The 23,832-nt window shown below is 32.6% G+C and overlaps 1 protein-coding gene across 28 annotated transcripts in view; it reads left to right on the top strand.

The window, feature by feature from the left end:
• The window catches only part of sei (seizure), a 538,215-nt gene that overhangs the window by 459,986 nt on the left and 54,397 nt on the right, over window positions 1-23,832 (top strand). For 17 of the 28 annotated variants that reach the window (XM_067087717.1, XM_067087714.1, XM_067087731.1 and 14 more), the window contains 5 exons: window positions 1,352-1,477; window positions 11,140-11,284; window positions 13,190-13,307; window positions 14,827-14,981; window positions 18,809-19,022. In XM_067087717.1, coding sequence (XP_066943818.1) covers window positions 1,352-1,477; window positions 11,140-11,284; window positions 13,190-13,307; window positions 14,827-14,981; window positions 18,809-19,022 — 758 coding nt within the window. Of the gene's footprint in view, window positions 1-1,351; window positions 1,478-11,139; window positions 11,285-12,092; window positions 12,181-13,189; window positions 13,308-14,826; window positions 14,982-18,808; window positions 19,023-23,832 lie in introns of all 28 variants that reach the window. The other 11 variants (XM_067087722.1, XM_067087727.1, XM_067087723.1 and 8 more) reach the window with 2 other exon arrangements.

Genomic DNA, 23,832 nt, shown 5'->3' with positions numbered 1-23,832 from the left:
GATATGGGTGTTTATGTTTATTCTCCTCAATTCTTGTTTGAGTCGTTTTGGTATTTTCATCTTTCCAAAAATGTTCCTTGTCGGCACTAATAATTACTGCTTACTTGAAGAGATTCGGGTTTAAGTTCAGATTTGGCAGGAGACAAGTAATATTTGGTGCATGCAGCATGGAGAATTTAGCCATGAATTGCATGAATAGTTTGCAAAGACAAGCATCATGAGAAATTGCTTCATTGTAACTTGAAAAGGCTTTATAATGCACTTAGGCTCTATGTAAGTACAATTAAGATTGGTAATGGCCCTTTTGCGCGCTCTCAGGTATCTTGTTATTTGTTCATTCCATATTTTCCATGTTCATTTTTTAGGTCAACATTTTTTAGGATCAAAGAATAATTTTTTCTTTTGGACATTCTATTATGAGACCAAGTATTTTACAAAGGAGTGTCCTGTCATTAATATTTTTGATGAGTGACTTGATCGACGTCAGTTCTCATACACTTGCATTCCCTTTCTTATCAAATCATATTCCGCAAGTTGCTGATTTTTATCTGAAATATTAGATAGACTTTTTCAGTGCAGGAATTAGTAGATTTTTATCCTCAGTGAAGAATTGACTTTCAATATTTACTCATTAAGGCTGCAGCCCTTGCTTGATTTTAAAGCCAAATTGATATCCCTTTGTGTAGTTATAAATATTTGAACAGTTTTTATCCCTGAAGTCACTAAAAAGAGGCAAAGATAGTCTATTTTGGATCTTAACTCCAAAGTAATAAGTCATTCTCTCATGATATAGAGTTGTGTATATTATATATATATATATATATATATATATATATATATATATATATATATATATATATATATATATATATATATATATATATATATATATATATATATATATATATATATATATATATATATATATATATATATATATATATATATATATATATATATATATATATATATATATATACATATATACTTATATATATATATATATATATATATATATATATATATATATACATATATACTTATATATATATATATATATATATATATATATATATCTATATCTATATCTATATATATATATATATATATATATATATATATATACTGTATATATATGTAAATACCTACACCTCTAATATCAGTAGAAATGACTAATGGAATTTTGGTGGTGCGCATACTTCTCTTAACCAACCAAGATCCATGGTAGCCAAAGGTCAATCTGCCCATCATTAGTGATGTCAACCTTGAACAATAAAATCCAATCCTTTGTGTAACCCTTTGCCTAACCTCCCTTCCCCTGCGCCCACAATGAGGTCTTAATGTCCCTCAGGAGCCCTTTCGAGTATGACCTCAGCGTTGGGTGTTGGAGGACGAGAGTCAAGGTCCACGTCCAGGTGTTCCTCTCCGGGGCCCCATGGTAAAGAGGACGCCCCACTCCTCTTGAACGCCGCCCCTAGTAAGTCCTAATGACCTTTCCCGAAATTCCCTTAAATCCTCTTAGAGTATATACCAGTGTATAGCACTCTCCTCTCCTGATGATTGCCATTCATGACCTTGCTATGACAGTAATTCCAACAGCTATGTGGAGCTTTTCTTATCCTCTAGCCTCTTCTTATTATACATCAGTACTTAGCACATCCTTACTGGTTTTCCACTGCAGTAGATCAGACTCTTGACAGATTTCTTGTCCTTTTTTTAGTCAAGCCTTTTTGCCACTATATAGAAGTGTTCCTGCACGTTTACGCGATTTTGAACACGTAAGATTACTAATCAGAATGTACAGGGTTTGTTCCCATAGGCATAACACATTTTGACCTGTAGTTTGGATCTAAAAGTAGATAGAAAATCATATTAATAATGATGATGGTGGTGTTAATAATTGGCAAAACGAATGAAATATTATTCCCCAAAAGTTGTCATCCCCAAAAATTTAATCGTACAAGATGATATTACCAAGGATGTGGTGTCAATAATGCTGTGAGCCCAGATAAATGTCAGACTGTAACCAGCAATTGAACTATAGAAGATGATACTGTAACTGTTACTTGGATCGATAATTTTAGCTCGGCATAAGGGTACCATAAGTGCGATTGAAAATCACACTATAAATCCAGCTCAGAGTTAGTTGGTGTTATTATTAATGGCAAGCATGTGTATCTGTTATACTGAAGAACTATATAGTGGAAGAACTTATCCCGTTATTTGCGAATTAATACAAATTTACGTTTATTGAGTTGCTGAAGGGTATCTCATGAGGAAGAATTTAAACAGTAAGGGTAAAGGCGCTGCTGCCTTTTTGGAGTGATGAATCTTGAACTGACCTGCAGTACATTGAAATATATGTATATGAAATATCTTCTGTAATAATTCTCTCTCCTTCCTTCTTTCCTTTCATGCATACCTTACAAAATGTCGATATATATGATTTATAGTTAGTATTCTTTAGTCCCATGTCTAAAGGTAATGCGTTCTTATCAAGTTTTCTTCACAAATTTCGGCTTCAGGTCACAAGCTATTGTTATTTTTGTAAAATCAGCAATGCTTTTCTGTTTTTCTGCGATGTCATGACAGCATTTTTCATAGCAGGCTACAGATACTTTGACGTTAGCCGTATTAAATAATAAACCATTACCAGTGTCATTATGTATCTTCTGATCGATAACTTCACTGCTGTATGTCTAGTTTTATAGTAAATCATAAATAATAAGAAAGTGAGAAGTAATGATTTTTACAAAAAATACTGAAGCATAGGGTGTCACTTTTGTAGCTGACTGGCTTACCCTTGTGTCATTTATAAAATTACTGACCTAACTTTAGAATAGGTTATGAATTATAAGATTTATTTTGCAACAAAACGTAGGACTTTGACAAACAATTTTTTGAAGAGTAATAAATTACAGTAAAACAATCAAAATGACTGTGATAATTCTTTATTACTTCATTTACAGTTTAGTAGTCCCTTTAAAATATACATTCTTCATTACAAGATTTGTAAGCTTTACAATAAAACTCACAAAAAAAAAGACCAAGGTACTTTGTAATGAAGGTGCAAAGTCATATTACATTTATATTTGTAAACAATTCAAAAACCAAAATATGAAATAACTAGTCTAGTAAGCAAAAAAAAATACATCATGTAGTTAGTGACATTAAAGCATAAAATATATACACCTGAAGGGTAATTTTTTGTGCAATATATGCATCTTAAAGGGTACTGGTTTGTGCATAAACTGTATTGGTCATTATTCTAACCGAATTTGAATGTTCTTTGTACTGTAGTACTCAAGTAATTCTAACACCTGAAGTGAAGCTGTGTGGATCCTGATTAGGCATTGTGGCAAACATGACTTTGTCGTGGAAAGGCCTTAATTCTGGGCCCTCCTTGAATGTTACTTTTTTGTGTATTCAGGTTTAACAAGAAAATATATATGATTTTTTTTGGCAAATTTTTCAAGATATTTTACATTTTTGGGGGATGCCAGTCTTAATTTATGGGGACTGCAATGATACTACTAATGTCATCCCACATTGATGGTCTTTATTTTTGAAGGGTGGTATATCTACGCAGAAAATGTCAGATTCTTCACTTGGCTCTTCCTTTATCGATGTAATAGTGAAAGGATATGTTTCAGGTCCATTTGATGATAAACCTCAAAAAAATTCTAGGTGTATTACTTCTCAACTTTTAATTCTGATGTGACATTGTGCCGCTCTTTTAATTTCTCAGTTGGATGATGGTGACGTTGGTACTAAATTAAAAGTTTTTTAGTTATAAAAGAGGTTTAGGGCTAGTAAATAAAACTAAAGTGTTGACATTTTTAACTACTGTAGTTCTTTTGTTATCAGAGTGAAGCACAGATTAGCAGCAAGATTATTATGCTTTGAGTAGTAAGTTTCCCTCAATATTCGAGTTTCTAGATGTCTGTTCCCAAGTCATTGCCACAAAATAAGGTGGTGTAGATCATTGTTTACCAGCACAGTGGCAACATTATCCAAAATCAAGTAGTAATGACCATGAAATGTTAGGAATTTCAACAAGACTAAGTGGTTGTTGATCCACTGGTGACCTGTACCAACTTTGCAATGGGATGGTGTTTATTTCCCGAATTCTTGACAAAGCACTAAGTATATTACATTCAAAATCCTTGTTTCGTGGCCTAGGGATGGTTCATAAGTCATATGCTATAACAAGTTAATGGGCATTACTAGTATTCTGAACTTATATTTCTACAGTACATTATATAAGGATAAGTGAACTTGGACCAGGGTTGTGGTTACTTTCGCTCACCAAACTAACAATAACAATAATGATTACCAACATCTACAAAAACAGTACAAAGACAGCAACAAGAGTAACTGGATGTTCTGAGTGTGGCTCAAGTGATGGGAAACTATTCCTTGTGATTTCATAAATTTTCCTCTTTTTTTTTTTCTTTAATTTGCACTTTTTGCAGCAATCCCATCTGAAGAAAAGTATAATTACATAAAAAGCTTTGTTTTGAAAGATTATTTTGACATACTAATCTCAGTTTAGTGCATATTGTTAATTCAGCTTCATTGTCACTTGAAGAAGAGAATTTTGACAAATTGGTACAATATTACTAGGTATATATACTAATAAGTTTAAAAAATTTCGGCCATAAATGATCAAGTCATCAGGTGTTAATTTAATCAAGCAAAACATTATTTTCTTTATATTTTTCGTTTGGCTTTGTGTGTGTGCCAGTGTATGCATGCGTATCAGTGTGTGTATGTATATTTATGTGTGTATTTAAAATCATGCTCAGATTGAAACTGGAGTCCTCTTGCGCCCATACGACAAGTTGAAGATTTGTTTTCTAGAGCTGTACCTTAAATACTGCTTATGTCTACTAGTTATCCTTCATTTCATGAACTTTTAATTATTTGTGATTTTAATATACTGTAGTCCTAGAAATTTTAAATAGTGATGAAACAATTTACATGCCCAAGTTCAACTAGAAACTAGACCCTTTTTATCTCATAAAATTTATGTCACTTTTTAACTGTTACTTTGAATCATCATAATGAATATATTTACAATAAATCAGCTTCATGCAGTTTGCCGCTTGCGTTGTAAATTAGCACTCTCAAATAAAGTATGTTCGCTGGGTCTTTTATTCTGATACATATGCCTCGAAGGATAATAGTTAAAACGTCACTATGCTAATGATTTTGAACGCTACAGGTTTATAAAAATAAGCTGGCCCAACAAATTTATTTTTCCCTTCTCGACATCAATTAAAATGTACATCTAGCATAATTCTTGTTCGTTCCTGGTAATATCGATGTTTCTATTGCTTGTGTTTTGCCTTGAATAGTTTTAAGGCTGCATCTGTTGTTGTTGCTTTTAAACATTACGACGCTGAGTCTTGCAGACTCAGAGTACATGGTATGCTGAACTATGAACATCTTTCTAAATCATTCTTTATCCAGGATCGTTCTTTACACTCAGAGGACATCATGAATCAAATTAATGTTTTCATATAGAATGTCGTAACCTGAACCGGTGTGGTTTAAGGAATTAAAACATTCTGTATGAAAACACAGGTTCAAGGTGGCCTTGATCTGTAATGTAACCTTATTTTAAATATGTAACCTCTTCTTTGACTATGACAGGTTTTTTCCTCAAGATGAATATCACTGATATTAGCTTCATCAGTCCGTTGAAACACCAATAAATCCATCTTATTGTGGTCATATCATCCTGTGCATGTATATTTTTTTTTATTTCCTTAACACAGGGATCACAATCTGTAGCCTATAACTACAGTGTCACATTTACCATGTTGAAAATGTGAATGCAGTTGTATGAATACAGATAAAAGAAAATGGCAAAGCTTCCCTAACATTGGTTACTGTTGTAACCGTTACACACCCAAAACACAATTGGAGCTTCATAGTTGTAAACAAAGGTAGAAAATCTATTCTGGTGACTTCACTACTGTAGTTGGAAATAAACAACATGTACTTTTTTTGTAACTAAAGAAATTTGATAGGTTCAGAATATACTCACTTTAGCACTAGTAACATTTGCATTTTGTAAATTGGACTTCTCCGAACCAAGCTGTACTAAATGTAGCTAGGCCCCAGCAGGCCTTTCATAAGCTAAGGTCGGGACTCTGTGGTGGCTTTCATTATATTAAGTATATCGTAGTTTTAAAAATATGGATTATATAAAAAAAATTAATGAAAATCGGGGGTTAGACTTATGAGGGTCAGTATTTAAAAAAAAATCCTCACAGGCTTGGTATTATTATAAATGAATGTTCTAGTTATCTGACTGTAATATTTTTAAAAAATTATTGAATTGTACGTTTGTGCAGATATTCAGAGACTATTTTATCCATAAATATAATACAGTAGGTATTGTCCCTCATGAAAGATTTGAAAGAGCATATTTTTATACTTATATCATATCATTGATCTTTATCTACAGAAATTTTGAAATTTAACAGTCACAAAAATGAATAATTTATTTTAAAAAAGTGCCATTATTTTCTATCTGTAGGGTAAGCTGCTGGAATTTACCATTGATTTGCTATTAATTAATGTACATAAATTTTTGGCAGATTATTTATTTTCATTATGACAGTATGTTTAGTTGTACACTGAATTACATAATGTTTAGCTACATATGATCACATGGCAAAGTCTGTGCATTAAAATTACAGTAAAACTTAAGCATTTGTACAGTACAGTGTATATCTAACACAACATTTCACCCATTAACCCTTGTATAATGGTCCAGCCAGGAGTGTTGCCATTAAAAAGATACTGATGCAGAGAAATGGGAAAACTGTTTGTAACATTTCCTTTGGTACAAATTTGTCTTTACCTCTGGGGATGAAACCCATTGTAAATCTGGCTTATTCCAGTATGATTTGTACAGTAATAGAAAGTAAAAGCACTATGTGGCGTGGCTGTGAATGGGACAATGCAGTAGTGCAATTGTGATCAAAATATAATTTTGATCGTTATCAAAACAAATTTTTATCATGCAGCTAACATATAAATTCAGACTATTTCCATAGTGGGATCACAAATATCAGAAAGGTGTGAACATATTTTTACAATACTGTCATTACAGTAGAATTCCACACACACATGTATTGCTGTGAGATAGATGTGTTATCCCCACAGCCAAGAATACCTCAAGCAATGCTTCTGCTAATCATATTTTAAATATTGAATATTTATAGAGCATCTTTGGACTGCTGTGAAGTATGAACAACCACATGCTTAATAAACATAACTTTTTGGTGGATTTAGCGTCCTGATTACTAATGCAGCAGCCTTTCGCTGCTTTGTTGCTACTTGCCCCCCCAAAAAAAATTACAGCCTCTACTACATTAATGTGATAAAGAAATTGTCAGCTAAACTGTTTGTTTAATCCATTCAACATATGCTCATTCTAATGCACATTATGGTAAATGGTTCAGTTGCTGCATACTGCCCAGTGCTGATCACTGTAAACATAAGAGTACAGTACTTGTTATACCTAACTTCCATAATACCTCGTGACAATGTCATTACAGGATTCCACGCACTAATTTATTACTCTGCAAGTTTACTCATTGCGTTAAGATACTAGCCACCTTTCTTTGGCCAAGTTTTTACAATCCCTTTAAGTAGGTTTTGTATAAAAGGCTATGTCAGATGACTTTTTCTTCATTTTTATTCAAATTGCATGGCCAGGCAGGTTCTGATTTTGTAGTAGCAGGGAAGGCTTGATATATGGAGCAAGAAGTTTGCCTGTATGTGATCTCACCTTAAGCTGATCATGAAGGTTGCTCATTAAAGAACGTCTTAAGGTAAGAATCGTTCTAAGAGAGCTATACACAATATAACAAGAATGGGCATTCTCAGATCAGGTTGTAAGCGGAGAGAAGAATGGTAAAGTAATTAAGCTTATAACAGGATGGGCCTCCCAGAAAGATTGTCTCAAAAAATACTGGGGTAAAAGAAACAGAGGACAACAAAATCTGTCTGCTTACTCCCAAAAAACAACTAAAATATATACAAAATACTGTGATGTTTTACTGCATAAGATGTATATTTACAACCCAAGAAGAAAATCCCATTCACATAATTCTAATTTTAGTGGATTAACCTGTGTTTGAGCTTTGTGACAACTTCAGTGGCCTGTCACAGTGCCTGATAGAGGAAAATATAAAACTTGATCAGTGTTAACCTGTTCTCTCTCATGTACACTCCAGAAGTTGGAAAATGTGCCAGATAGGCAGGAAAAGCTAAAAATCGGCCTGGAGAAGCTGAAAATGTACTAAATACTGGATAGAGAAGATGAAATAAAAATATACCAAGTAACGGGCTAAAGAAGATGAAAATGTACTAAACTGGATAGAGAAGATGAAAATGTACTAAGTAACTGGCTGAAGATAAAATGTACTAAACTGGCTGAAGAAGCTGAAAATATATTTGGTAATTGGCAGGAGATGATGAAAATATACTAAAGCTGGAGAAGATGAAAATACGTTAAATATACTAACTAACTGGCTGGAGAAGCTGAAATTGTTCTGTGTAAAAGGCTGGAGAAGGTGAAAATGTCTCATATATCAGTAAGGAGAACCCTAAAAGTCAGCATTTAGAATGGAAAAGACTTGTACCAAAAAGAAGCAAACGCGAAAGATATTCAGGGTGCACAAGTGGAAAATAGAAAGTGACAAATTATGATATATTTCGTTTGAGATACTGCTGCACCTTTTATTGTCAAACATTTATCTGGTGGAATTAAAGTCTTGTAATACTGCTGTGTCATTTATCAGAGGGGAAAATTTATAAATAGTTGGTTGGATTCGTATTGCAGAATAATGTCAGTTAGTTATTTTCTAAGCTCATTAGAATCGATTCAGTCGATAAAAATACAAATTGTTCAACTAAACCCTTACGGACTTCACTGGAACTGATGTTTTAAAAATATGATGAAACATTTCAAAAGAATGTGCATATGTTACCATATAAGTCTGTAAAGTTTACTAAATACTTCACAAGGAGTTTTGTTGTTAAACATCGTAACCCTCCGTTTTATTTTGTCAAGGATTTTTAATAACAGTCTTTAATATTTTTTTTATTTTATGGTTCTGTTCCATTCTTGTGATGTGCATCTTATATAATTTATAAATACTTATGATTATTCCTGATAGTTTTAATTTTTTATGTTCTTGGTAGAGTCCTGAACTCTCTCTCTCATAATATTTTGAAACTGACTGTAATTACGTGGAGTAATATGCCTCATATTTTTTCTGTCACTGTTAATACTAAATATATACTGATTATATAGCCTACAAATGCTAAAATGTATAGATTAACTGGTATGTTCGTAATACTCTTAGTCATATCTAAGTAAGGGTTTGTATCAGGGACCATTGAGATTCTAGATATGATGGGAGTAGTTTTCCAAGTGAATTATATTGGAGCTCTAATCATTAACAAAGACTTTTGGGAATAAAAAATTAAACTGCATAAATGATAAACAGATGGTTTTCTGTATCAGGAAAATTAATTGTGAAAACCAGAGAGACTTTAAGGAAATATATTTTTTTTTATAAATGTTTTACAGAAAACATTTCTGTTATGTGAGTTTTCATCTTAAACTGTCTGAATATCTTTAAATACTTTTCTACATACATATGTATATATGTACACACATTTTATATATATACAGATATATATATATATATATATATATATATATATATATATATATATATATATATATATATATATATATATATATACTATATATATATGGAACTAAGGAACACATGAGCACCTGTTTCACAGACACAAATTACTGACTCACATCAGGACAGAACTGGCCTCTCATTTGAAAGACCAGGATTCGGTCCCAATGCAAGTCAGAAATTTATATTTTATACATATACTGTATGTATATAATGTGACTATGAATATATATACATATATATATTGTGTATATTTATATACATACATTTAATATATATATATATATATATATATATATATATATATATATATATATATATATATATATATATATATATATATATATATATATATATATATATATATATATATATAATTATATTACCAGTCTTAACTCAGATGACAATCTCCCCTTGCCTCAGGTTCATAATAATCACAAGGTTCATAGCATAAGGGTTAAATAAAAATTTGGTTAATTACCAGGAAGTTGCTTATTTCTGGAAGACAGTGGTTTCATAGAATATATTATTAATATTAACTATCCTTTTTTCCTCTTTCATATTTGATTCTACCCAAATTATTTTATATAGATGCTATTCTTTTTTGTTTAAGAGGTTGATACTTCTTTTCATGGCGTTCCATTGTCCAGTTTGAATATTATTAATTTTAATAATCTGAAAAAATATTATTAATTAGTAAAATTAATGCAAGAAAAATACACAACTAAATGAACACTCAGTGTCACTACTGTACTTGATATTAAAAAAATAAGTCTAAATGTCAGTCTAGAGAACTGGAGCATGAAGCAGTTCATCTTTAGGCCAGCCACAGAAGACTGTCTGCCGTTCTAGGGCTCTGAATCAGATTACAGAGCAGAAGGAGATGGAAAACTACTTTTTCCACTGAATATTCTTGTCAACGTTGTGTAATACTGATTATAATTCCACCATTCTCAAGAAGGAGCTGGTATGAACGACTTCAGTAGTGTGATTTCACACTTTACTCTTAGTATCATCTTTGAACAAATAATATGGGCAATTAGTATGTAACTGTATTTGATGTCATTGATCAGGTAAACTAACAGTCAACTTTATTTCAGGTTTTTTAAAGCAAACATGTGACCCCCAGTGTATCCGCAATAGTTCATCTCTACTTTCTTTTCCAGACAAACCAGTAGAATAGTATAGTAGATGTAATGGTTCATAATCTAACCAAGAGCTGTAGTATTAAGAAAATGCCCCCACCACTAAATTTTTCCCAACTATGCTGATCATGTAGCAATAACACTGTACCCTAGCTATATACTATTAGCACATTTGTAGCATCCCGTGTTCTAAAGTGAAGGTTGTTTAGGCCCCTGTGCTTGATTTGAGTAACATAGCTTTGGCCCACTAGTTGCAGGAAGTGCCAGTCCAGAGAGACGGGTCCATCATACCCGGCAATCGAGTCTCACTTTACCTGTTGAAGGACCTCCCTCTACGTCGCACTTTTATGCCCGTGATGTCGTAGAAGTTAATAGCCGCATTGATGCTCTTTCCAGGTAGTATTGCCAGAAATTCTTAAAACCGACTTGCTACTTACCTATTTTAGTAATGCCTAGTTATCCACATCTTCACTGTTAGTGTGTACAGCCAACTGTCTGATGTGTCACTATGAAATGTTACTTTCTGTTCCTCCTATTGTTAGCATTATGTTATGGAACCCAAAACTTATCACATGAGTAGCCAGTGATGCAGTCACCTCTGAAATCAGTCCAAATATATCCAGATTCAGTTTAGGTAACAGAGTCGTTATGAGTATTAATATTTTGATTATGAGTTCTCATAAACAAGATTAATTCATAAAACCAAATTCATTCAGGAATTACTCTTAATTATGCTATTTGCTACTTTATTAGATATAGCTCATTGGCACTCATGCTTTACTGAACATGCATCTGTACCACTTCACTGTTTGATTCCCTTTTTCACCTGCTTATGTATAACTATGTAGCAATGTATAATTGTTGGTTTGAGCTTATGACTTGCATTTACTAATGTGTAATTTTTTACATTTCCTTGTCATGTTTTCCATACAATGTAGTCCTATGCTACCCCTTCACAAATTGTTTTTATCTGGTGTTCTTTTTATTTATTTAGATTATAAAATGAAGTATTGTTTCAGCATGATTGTCGATTATCTTCTTGTTTGTGTGTTTCTGTGCTCTGATTTTCTGTTTTTAATATTATTTTATGTGTCCTTTTGCATATGGCCTGTTCTGTGGATTCATTCACACTTACATGTTGGTTTTCACCCTATGGTTTTGTCAACTGTTTAGTTTGAGAGCATGCTTGTCTTTGTCTACACAGGGGAAGAGGAGGGTGATTATGATGATAATGATGATGACATAAAAGATGATATTCTTCGCCTGTACATAAGAATGGACCAGTTTAGCAGGTATGAGTGTTAAGACTAAATATGAATGACCATGTAAGCATAAATTTCTTCGTGTCTGTAGAAAACAGATAGGATGTTACCCTCTAGAGTCATGAATGTTGTTCATTGCATGTTTCTTGATTTGAATTTAATTGAAGGAAGGTTGATTATCCAGCCTTGCAGTGCACTGCAGATACATTCAACATAATCGTGATATACTTTTCAGTTCATTGAGAGTTTTCACCAAATTTGATCAATAACAGAAACAAGATATGAAAAGAAGTGACAAAGTATAGTAATTAGTTGAGATATGACAGCCCTACTTTTCAGTTCATTGAGAGTTTTCACCAAATTTGATCAGTAACAGAAACAAGATATGAAAAGGAGTGACAAAGTATAGTAATTAGTTGAGATATGACAGCCCCCTGGTGCTTTTCATTTTAGATCATAAGTGACTTTCAAATTAGCATTAAAAATGCAAAACAGGTATAAAACATGAATCTGTGATTACATTATAGTTATCAAGCACATTTTTATACCAATAATCTCCAAAACTAATAATCTCAAAATCTGTACTGTAATAAAAAGGCCATCACTATCTTCACTGATTTTCTATACCTTGTATAAGAAATGATGTAAATCTCTGATGTTTCATTATCAGTTTAAAAAAAAATGTTAACTTTATTCATCTGCTCTTTGCCATGAAGAACCTTGTCCTTTGCTGAGTATTAAGGAGTTCGTGAACACGACAGTTGTTTTCAAAGCACTGTATCTTAGCATAATATACTGTATTAGCATTGAACTGAAGACAGATGCATGGTAACATTGTACTGTTTTATACATCAAATAGATATTAAGCTGTGTTAGTTTCTGTAAATGTAAAAGTAAAGATAAATGTAGAGTAAAAAATTCTTCTTAAATGTGGAAACTTGATTGAATAATTTAACATAAATATTCGGAATCAAAGCTTCGTTGAGCTAAATTTTACTACCAACAGAACATTGCTTTTCAACATACTGTTACTTTACAGACAAATGCAGAATCTAGAAGCACGTGTGACGACAGATATTGCTCAGATATTGAATCTCTTGCAACAGCAGCATCAACAACAAACCTCAGTTTCACCGTCCCAAATGGACTTTGATCAGGTAAGAATGACTGATATACTGTACTGCTTTTGCCAAAAGCCTTTTGCTTTTATAATTTCATAAATGTATGTTGGTCGGGAAAGTCAGACTCATCATCTTTTAAAATAGATTCACTCGAAGATGATATGGAAGTTTGACTTGCCACTTTCAGGCAATATGTATTGTCATGTAATGGAAAAGAAAGTCAATAATAATAATAATAATAATAATAATAATAATAATAATAATAATAAATATCATCAAATTGGGGAGTAAGGTTCCTCCTATTGGCTGGGAGAGGAATGATGCATCTCTGTGAGAGTGGCTGACTGGACGTTTTCAAAAGGCGAATGAAGCCAGGGGTACAACTATGCCTGGCTTCATCTGCCTTGTGAAAAATGGTAGAGAGCTAGGAGCTGCCCCCTGCACCCACCCACAGCTTTAGCAACCAATAGAAAATTGCCAAAAATTTCTGTAAGTCTGCTTGTGGGTATAAATATGGCATAGTTGTACTCCTGCCTTCATTCATGTATTGTAAAATGATAGAAAGCTAGAGCCTCCCCAGCTTTGACAACCAATGAAAAATTGCCAAAAATTTCTATAAGACTGCTTGCAGGTATAATAATAATAATAATAATAATAATAATAATAATAATAATAATAATAATAATAATAATAATAATAATAACTACAGAGGATGGTAAGAGCAGTAGCAAAAATAAGTACGGTACTAAAGAAAGATAAATACACAAGTAGTCTGATAAAGACCAGATATATTTTGAAATACAGTAAACAGCAATCAGTGATAAATAAAAAAAAATACATATTTTCTCAAAGAAAGTGTGAGCAGGGATGTCAAAGGAATAATCATATTTGAAAATAAAAAGCTGTTATTTAAGTTGAGGAAATGGGTACCTTTGCCCGAGGACCATTTAAAAAATATGAAAGTGCTTCAACACTTCACTGAAAGTGTGTCAATACTACACTAGATTATTATATACATCACTTGAGGTCAGTGTTCAGCATTATTGGATCAATATTGTTTACAAGGATAGGATTAACTTGATTGTTTTATTATGTAAGTTTGTGATAAAATAAAATTCATATAGAAATATAGCAAAACCTTGAGTAAATTTGTAAAAATGTTGAAACCCAGAAATGATTTTGACAGTAAATGATTTTGCCCTGTGGCAGGTTGGGTCGGGAGAAGTAAGTTTTGCCTTTGCAGTTTAATACTTGAAGGCATTTTTTCCTGGCATCCCAAATTTAATCCTGGTGTGGGTAAATTAATGTTGACATTGACACAGAAAACTGTACCACAGCATTGTATTTATATGAAGAGACAGCAGGTTCTTTGTTAAAAGTATTTAATTAGTTTACTATTATACCTGTGTTGTGTAAGATGGAAGGAAGAAATTTTGGGAAATAATTTTTTATATATGTTTGTGTATGAATGTAGTAAGAGAAAGAGAAATGGTGTTTTATCAGAGTGTGAACAAAAGTTGGTTGTTACTTATTCTTTTTGTTTTTATTCATGTAGAGTCCTGAACGTCGTCGAGGGGGAACATCAACCAACTCTTTAAGAGGAGGGAATGGTAGAGATGGTAGAGTATTCAGAAGAGCTGCTTCTTTACATGATGAGCCCCCACACTATTCAAGACATCATTACAGATCCCTTGAGATTACACGTCCACAGTAAGTTATTTATTTGTTATCACGAACGTGAGTAAATACAGTATAACAAATAAGTTTTGTTTATTGCTTTGTAATATTTGTAGTTTTTTCTTTTTGTGGTACTTTAGTTGACCTAAAGTTTATATGGGGCTTAATAGCATTTCAGTACAGCAAGTATAAATATTGACTGTATAATTTATTTTTTTTTTTTTTTTTTTTTTTTTTTTTTTTTTAGCTGATAGGTAAGATGGGTGAAAGAAGGGTGAGGGCAGTTAGCTAGCTAACCATGGTAGGGAATAGTTTAGAAAGTGAAATATTAGTAAGAGTAATGTCAAGTGTGGTTTATCCACAATTTTATTTAGGTAAGGGTACAATTTTTCTAATATTAACACAATACAATAATAATTTTACATTATAACAACATAGTAAATTGTACACATTGCATATTTTGAATTTTATTTCTTATTAGTATAATCATATTTAAAACATAAAATAAAATAAAAAAATTAGTTCCAATTTCCTCATTTTAACTTTGATGTTAATTATCATAATGATTTTGCATGATACCTACTTAGTAAATTTTAAATATTACTTTTTCACAAGGCTTTTCTTAATAATATAATGGTTGAGGTTCATCACGATGAAGATATGAAGATACTCTTCTCCACCATCTGTGGTCTATGTTGTTTGGGTGGTTTCTCTCTTCTGCTACGGATTCTTCTGTTAATTCACTGTTGTACTGATCTAGTTTGCTCCATATGTTGGTTGCCAGTCTGTATAATCTTTGATTAATTGGTTCTACTTTGTATTTTTTGTGTATTTGTTCTATATTCAGACTGTCATCTTCTTGATTGTTTCTCACTGCGGACCTTAGTATCTTAATTTTGGAATTTTTGTAATGCACTTATATTGGAAGTCGATGCTAAACACGTGGGTATTGGTGGATATTCCATTATTGGTCTGATTAGGCTTTTGTAGAAATGGATTTTGATATTTGTGTTCATATTCCTAAATCGTTTTAGCTTTGTATTTTGTGTTCTTGCTATTCTTAGCCTTTCTCTCACGTGTCTTGATATTCCTCTTTGTCCGAATTGCATTCCTAGTATTCTTGTGCTTTTACTAAAATTCATCGGTTGTTGGTCTAACATTATTTGTGCAGGTTTGTAAGCAGACACTGATACTAGTTGGAATTTAGATTTATTTACAGTAACTGTGTTTCAGCATTTTATTTTCTTATAAGTTTTAAGTAAGTGTGAGTTTGGAAGATCTGGTGAAATCCTCTATAAATGATAATGATTTAGAAGATATGGATGATGCAGAGCAATCATTTTGGATACTTGAAAGTTTTTAGCAGTTTTTCAAGAGGTGAGAGTGTCAAAGGATTTGTTTCTTACATAAAATATTTCAGTTCAATAAAGCCTCTATATCACCTGAGGAACAAGAACATACTTACAACTACTGTAGTATTATCTTAAAAGGTTTAAAGAAAAAGAAGAAACAGCCTTTTAGATAATGATTTTAACTACAGCATCGACCTTTGTGAAATCTCGACTTGACATGTTTCAAAGCTTGTAAGAGTTGCATTGTTGAGCCTTCTTCAAAGTGCAAATGTCTGCAGTAGGTTCTCTTGGAATAGATTATCCCCCTGCTGTCCTGTCAGAAGGTTCAGGTTAGCATGATATCTTAATGTCCTATGTATCTCACTGAATCAATACATTGTCACCATAGGCACCTACATAGTAATCATCACATCTTCTCAAAGTCATCAAAAGAGAAATGTCATGGCCTTGGTGGGTGTTAGCAAGCACACAGAGAAGAGAGGAGAGAATAATTATATATTTTCTCTTTATTGACTATCTAGATCACCTATGATGATCTGATGTGCCGCTGAGAATCCAACCCTAGAGTCACCTATGATGCACTGACGCCTCATTTACGGCTGTATTCAACTCATCATTTTGACCATTTTTTTTTAACACCACAGTCTATTACAAACATTGTACTATAAAAATATGGTACAATACTTAACATAGCTTTGGCGGTAGAACAGATAGGGCTCAAAAATGCCTATTGACTGAAAGAGTTTACATTTTTCTTTCAAGTCATTAAACATATACAAACCGTAAGTCATGAGTATGAGAAAATATGACCACTGGACGTGAATAGACTTTCTGTCATTAAAGTACTCTTTAAACAGAAAAGTATACAATACCAACCATTTATGTACCATTTACATAATTTTAGGTAACATAAGGTTCAAATTATTTATTATATTGTATTACTTCTTGTATACAGGAGTATGTAAGTAGGTTATCCATGGAATACCCTAGATTATGCCATTTGATGCTTGAAATTCAAAATACAAATTCCTTGGAACTGAGGTCACTTCTAAGTGAGGGGTTACTGTGTTTTGTATCTAACTATGTATTGATTTCTGTCCTTTCTAGGAATTTCGTTTAGATTTATCTTAGCATCATCGTTCTTTGTATGCCTATAATGGTGCAGTTGTTGGTAGATGTTGTTTCCAATATCTGTATATATTGTCTATCCACCTTTCATTAATTTGTGTAATATTTAAGGCTGTAAATTTAATTATGCACTTGTAAATTTCATAAGTGGATCAATTAATCCGTAATACTAAATACCAACCATCTGCTACTTAATTCCAGAATTCAAGGTTTAGGAATACTACTGCCAAATGGCATATGCAGTATTTTTGTGATTTATAAAGATTTTACATAGTACCTGTACTTCAGTCCCTTTACAAGATGTAATTCACTGACAACTAGAAAATGGGAGCCCATTTATTGATGGTCTTCTGATAAATACTTCATTATACTTTTGAAATATTTCAGATTTGTCTAGATGTAAATTAGGTACCTGTACTTCATTTTCTGGCCTTCAGATTAAATTCTTTTGTAGGCCAGTTCTATGGTTAGCAAAAAAGTATTAATATGCTTGAAAAGGTGAGCGTGCCCATCAGCTACAAAGTTTTCAGATAAGAGCTGGAGTCTGGTACAGTAATCAACCAAGTATTATCTAAGTGAAACAGTATTATTCCAGTACCATCTTGTCAGAAATGACAAGGTAGTTTAAGACTGTATGCTGCTATAAATTTCAAACTGCATGAATGCATATATTATGGATGATTTATATGCACCTTGAGCATTATACACAACACTCCAAAATTGGGTAAACTTGTTTTGCATACACCATTAAAACCAGAGAAGATATTTCACTGATTTTTATGTGTACAATCCATATAATATAAGAAATAACATCTACTGAGCACTGTCTGTCTATAAATTTTATGAAGACTAAAAGCATTTCTTTCTGGTCTTTGTCTAGATAAAAAATTAAATGAAAAGGGATTTATGGAAAATTAAAAAAAAATCAGTAGAGATAGTATTTTTCAGCATTTTCAATGAAACTTGATTGCCATGCACATCCCTGACCATTATGCAATGAGGGAGGTTTGTCGAAAAGCACTAATAACTTTATTTGGAAGAATGTTGTAAAAATAAATACCTTAGGCTATTTCACACTAAAAATATAGAGATTTACAAAATTTAAAGCAGTTGTTGAAAAATCATACCACTTTAAAGAATACAGAAAACCAATAAAAAGAAAGCAAATCACTGTTGAATGAATAAATAGAAGCTTCAGTCACAGCAGTCAAAACTAATGATTGAATATAAACATTAGATCCACGGAGGAACATTAATTTACTGTATTTGCAGACCTGACTTCAGCTATTTTTTGGAAATATCTGTCATCCTGGACTGTGACTTAAACTTAAATATTGAGACCACAGGAGATAATTCATTAGAGACATTCTTAATTTGTAGAGTGGAAGACTTGCTTGGAGAGACAACGACACAACAAGGGCTTGACTTCCGGGAAGGCAGTGGTACTATTTGTGGTGGTAGTGGTCCAGGTAGGGGAGGAATGGGTGTTGCTTCGAGACATTGTCCTTCGATGCCTCTCACTCCTGACCTTGATTCAGAGTCCATAAGGCCATCACCTCCCCGTAGTCAATCTCAGCCTTCGGACCTAACACAGGTATGTACAGTGTTTACATTTTGCAGTTGGTGACCAGTAGTGTTATTTTTAATGGAGAAAATTATTTCTCAAAACAATTTTTTCTTAGATATGAAATACATGTGACATCGTGAACCCTGTTCATAAGCAATTTCCCAATATGACAAAGGGGTTATATAGATGGTAGATCATGACACAATTATGCTTTTGTTTTTCTTCATAGCTTTCATAGGTTTTAACTTTGTACATACAGTCATTAGTAATCATCCATTAACAGGATATGCCTGGGTACATATTGTAAAAAGAAATGTAGCCAATGCGGTAGATGAATGACAACAAATATAAGAAATGATTTGATGTGCATGTTGTTAGCATTATTTCTAATAGAATGTTCCAACAAAAAAAAATTTGGCCAAAATGAAAAATTGATGTTGTCTACATGACATCATTTATTGTAATAAATCAGAAAGTGTGTAAAGCAGAAATGTACCTCCAAGAATGACAATATTCCCTCCCATTGCTTAGCCTTTGTCCTACTTGTATAGAGATCACTAAACCTTAATACTATACCATTCGTAGTGTATTTGCCTCCTTATACTTCATATGTTCAACTATTTTTCTATAGTATAGTTTCATATGAGTATGGAAACAGATCCATTCTTGCTTGTTTACTTTCTCATTTTATATTTCCCTCTTAATCTTTCCTTAAACTTATTTCAGAACTAGCATGATGCTTTCTTGTAACTTGATCTCTAATCTTATTTCTTTGGCTGATTATCTATCACTTTAAGAAAAAACGTTTTTGGGAACTTTGCACTTTACAACTACTTCAAGCTAACGGTGGAAAAAATCTATACAGTGTTTGGTTGTTGCAACCTTTAGGTCTCGGTATTTCATAATACATTCAAGATTCCTATCATATATTTGAACCCCCCTTCCCCATGAGAGCCTTCTTAAATCAGGTACATTAGAAGTGAAGACTTTGTTCGTAATTATTTTCGGACTGAAAATTAACCTAGGAATTTTTTTTGTAACATTAGAAGCTCAGGCTATTACAGTATTTCAGACTCTTTATTATCAAATATATATACTGTATTGTTTTAATGACAGTCTTAGATTTTTCTTTGTTAATTGCACTTAAGAATACAATACTGACCCCAGATGGAAAGGAAATATAGAACTAATTTGCAATACTTTTCCAGTACGTATTTGGCCAATATATTGTCATAATTACCTGTTAGTGCATGGCAAATGATGAAATGCACATATGAAGCATTATGCTTTCATAATTGGAGGGCATCATTACATGACAAAATTTTATGTAAAACTCAATACAGTCAGGAATCTTTATGATCCCACCAAGACAGATATTCGCAAACAACTCAGTGGTAGCTTCACTTCCTGTTATTTAGATATGAAGATTACAGATTTTCATACCAAATATGAGTCTTACAATAAACACTAAGAAGTTTAGTAACCTTAAGGAAAAATATTCCATTATACTTCTTTTTTCCCAAAAGCCTTTACATGAAGTTTTTTGTCTGATCCTACTGTTAGAATTCAGTTTTATTTTTGCTACTTTATGCACAAACAATATCAAATTAATAGAAATTACAATAAAAACAAACATAGTAAGAAAGAGAGTGCCATGTACAGCAAACACAAAACAAGAGGCTAATACATAAAAAAAAAAGTTCTATTCATGAAATATGCAATCATGTACCAAAAACAAAACCGTAATTGTATAATTATGTGAGAGTAATGCGTACACACTCAGTAGAATAATAAACATTAAAATAAATATGTAAATTATTATGCTTTAGGTAATTTAGTGATGACTTAACATAAAAATACTACTTTGAAAATGGGACATTCAAGACCCAGTTATATATAATATTTATTTTGAATAAATATTAGTAAAATTAATATGACAACAAGAAAACAACATCGAAATTGTGAAAGATTATGAGATCTCAGCAGCCAGTAAAATCACTGTACAAACCTGAAAGACACTAAATAATAAAAAATTATATAATGTTGATACTGTATAGCTATCTATCTATCTATAAATATATTATATATATATGTATGTATACATACATATATATATATATATATATATATATATATATATATACATATATATATATATATATATATATATATATATATATATATATATATTATATATAAAAATACATATTATTCAGAAGATGAAACCTATTTATATGGAACAAGCCCAATGGGCCCATTGACTTGAAAGTCAAGCTTCCAAAGAATATTTTCATTTGAAAGAAGTAACAGAAGGTAACATGAAGTACAGAAAGAGACCAGCTGTTAGAAAAGAAAAATAAATTAACAAAATTAATAAATGAATCTATAGAGATGTAAGTAAATTATAAAATTCAAGGAGAATAAATTATAAAATTCAAGGAGAATGCTTCAGGGGTAATGCATTTTATCTTTGCTTGAACTTTTGAAGTTCCAATTCACAACATCCTCAGGGAGACTGTTCCACAGTCCAACAGTTTGAGGAATAAAGGACCTCTGGAACTGAGAATTTCAACAGCGAGGCATATTTACTGTATATTGGTGCTGCTGTTCAGCAAATGTGGTTGGTCTCAGAACAAAAAGAGGATCAGGGATCAGTTGTGAATATGAAAGATCTCTTTTAAAATACAACTTATGAAAATTGACAAACAAGGGACCATATGTCTATGGTCCAATTTATAACTGCTAATGTTAGAAAACAGAAACCTACCACCACGAAGCAGTCTGTCTCAGAGAGATAAATCTCTGGTAGAGGCAGCCATCCGCATCAGAGAACAGTATTCTGGTAAAGGAAGGACAAATGACCTAAAACAGGTTGCACTGATTTTGTCACTGTTATAAAAATATAAGGCCTTACATACAATACTTAACTTCTTGTGGCATTTACTGACAATTTCGTTAGATGTTTCTCAAAAGTGAGATGCAAGTAAAAAAATTATGCCAAGTAAAGATAAAGTTCAGACTCATTTAGCAGATTCCCATCCACCTGAATGGGAGGATGGTGGTGGAAAATCAGTACAAGGTCAACTAATCAATAGCGTTTTTGTTTTACTGGAGTTTAGCCTCATACCCCACCGACTACACCATTCATTAATCTGCTCTATGGAACGATTGAGATGAAGAGCAACTTCATTTCTCATAAGTGGGGACTTTACTAGACTCACAAGTGCTCTATCATTGGCATACTGAACAATCTTGTTTTCCAGGGCAGCTATTGTATCACTTATACACAGTAATAATAACAGTGGACCAAGAGCACTATCCTGTGGAAACTCCAGACACAATAGGTTTTGCTTTGCTAAATATCCCATCAACAGCAACTTGCAGCTAGATAACTGTAGAGAAATCTTGAAGTTCAGTAATCCTAAAACATATCCACACCCCAAAATTTTGAATTTTGTATATGAGTCCCTTATGTTTGCTGAATCGAAAGCAGCACTCAAATCTATTTGAATTACTCTTCGCTCAAAACCCACATCAAAGTTCTCTTGCAAATTGCATGTCAAATCAAAAAGAGCATCTCAGGTACCCAACTGCTTCCCATACTCATATTGACTATCAGCTAACAATCCTTTGCATTCCACATACTTGTAAAGGCTTAAAAATAAGTGGAGAGCTCAGGGAGACTAGAAATTGGCCTGTAGTTTCTGCAGTCTGCAGATATGCCACTCTTTGGAACAGGCACTGTATTACTAAGCTTGCGCTCATCCACAAAGATACGTCGACATAAAAATCTATAGAATCTAGTAATCTTGGGAGACAACACACTAGAATCCCTTTTATAAAACAAAGGGAAGAAATCATCAGGATCCTCTCCACCCCAGCAATCAAGATTATCAAGAATTTTTTTGACATCCCTAGAGAGAAATTCAAATTTTGTAAGAATATGTTCAGGATGACAAGTATCAGGGATAGGGAATCCTCAGCTGATTGCTTAGCTTCAAAAGCTTAATGAAGTATTTCAGGCTTTTCCTTAGGGCCAGTAACCAATCTGTCATCATCTGTTAGTGGTGGTGGAATGGAAGACAAGCCTGACCCAAAGATAGAAGGTGCCAATTTGGTCCAGCTTAGATAAGTCTAGATAATTAATTCAAGTTTCTTCTTAAAGGCATGATTGCACTTTCTCTCAGCTATATGGTAAATCTATTTGCAGCATGGCGAGACTCAACAAAAAATGGGGTCATTTTCATGTTAACAATTTTGTCTCAACGTGTTGAATTTGGTCTGTTTGCCATGGTATGCTTGTGTACAGGTATCATCAGACAATGGCTGGTCACTTGTCCTAATCTTGAAGATCAATTTAGGGACATAACTTACAAAAAATAGCCATCAAAATTTCATTTAAATTCTTCTAGGGATCTGGATCTGATATAACATCTGAAATATTAAGTGCCTGACAAGTTTCAATAATGCAATTCCAATTAGCTAGATGTCAGCCAGACCATTTTCCCAATGGTGGAATTAGGAACATACTTATTGACATATGTTTGTCTCAATGGCACATCGGTCGGAGGTACCCATATACTCCCAGACCCAGGAGTTGACGATAATATACATGTATATAAAATTTATGTCTGTATACATGAATTATACCAGACAACTTACTAAGAAATATGACATGGGAAGGGATCTAATAATATGTACAGTACAGTGTAATGGTATATTTTTTGGGTGGAAAGTCCCTTTACCAATGAATCCATGTCCACTTAGGATGGATGTTAATGCTGTTTTCAGTATACTGCACTGTAAATGTTGGTAAGTCATGTTTTTCCATTTCAAA

The sequence above is a fragment of the Macrobrachium rosenbergii genome, chromosome 44 (genome assembly GCF_040412425.1).
Source record: "Macrobrachium rosenbergii isolate ZJJX-2024 chromosome 44, ASM4041242v1, whole genome shotgun sequence".
Lineage (NCBI taxonomy): Eukaryota > Metazoa > Arthropoda > Malacostraca > Decapoda > Palaemonidae > Macrobrachium > Macrobrachium rosenbergii.
The sequence above is the reverse complement of the archived record's forward strand: the minus strand, read 5'-3'. Positions and strand labels throughout refer to the sequence as shown.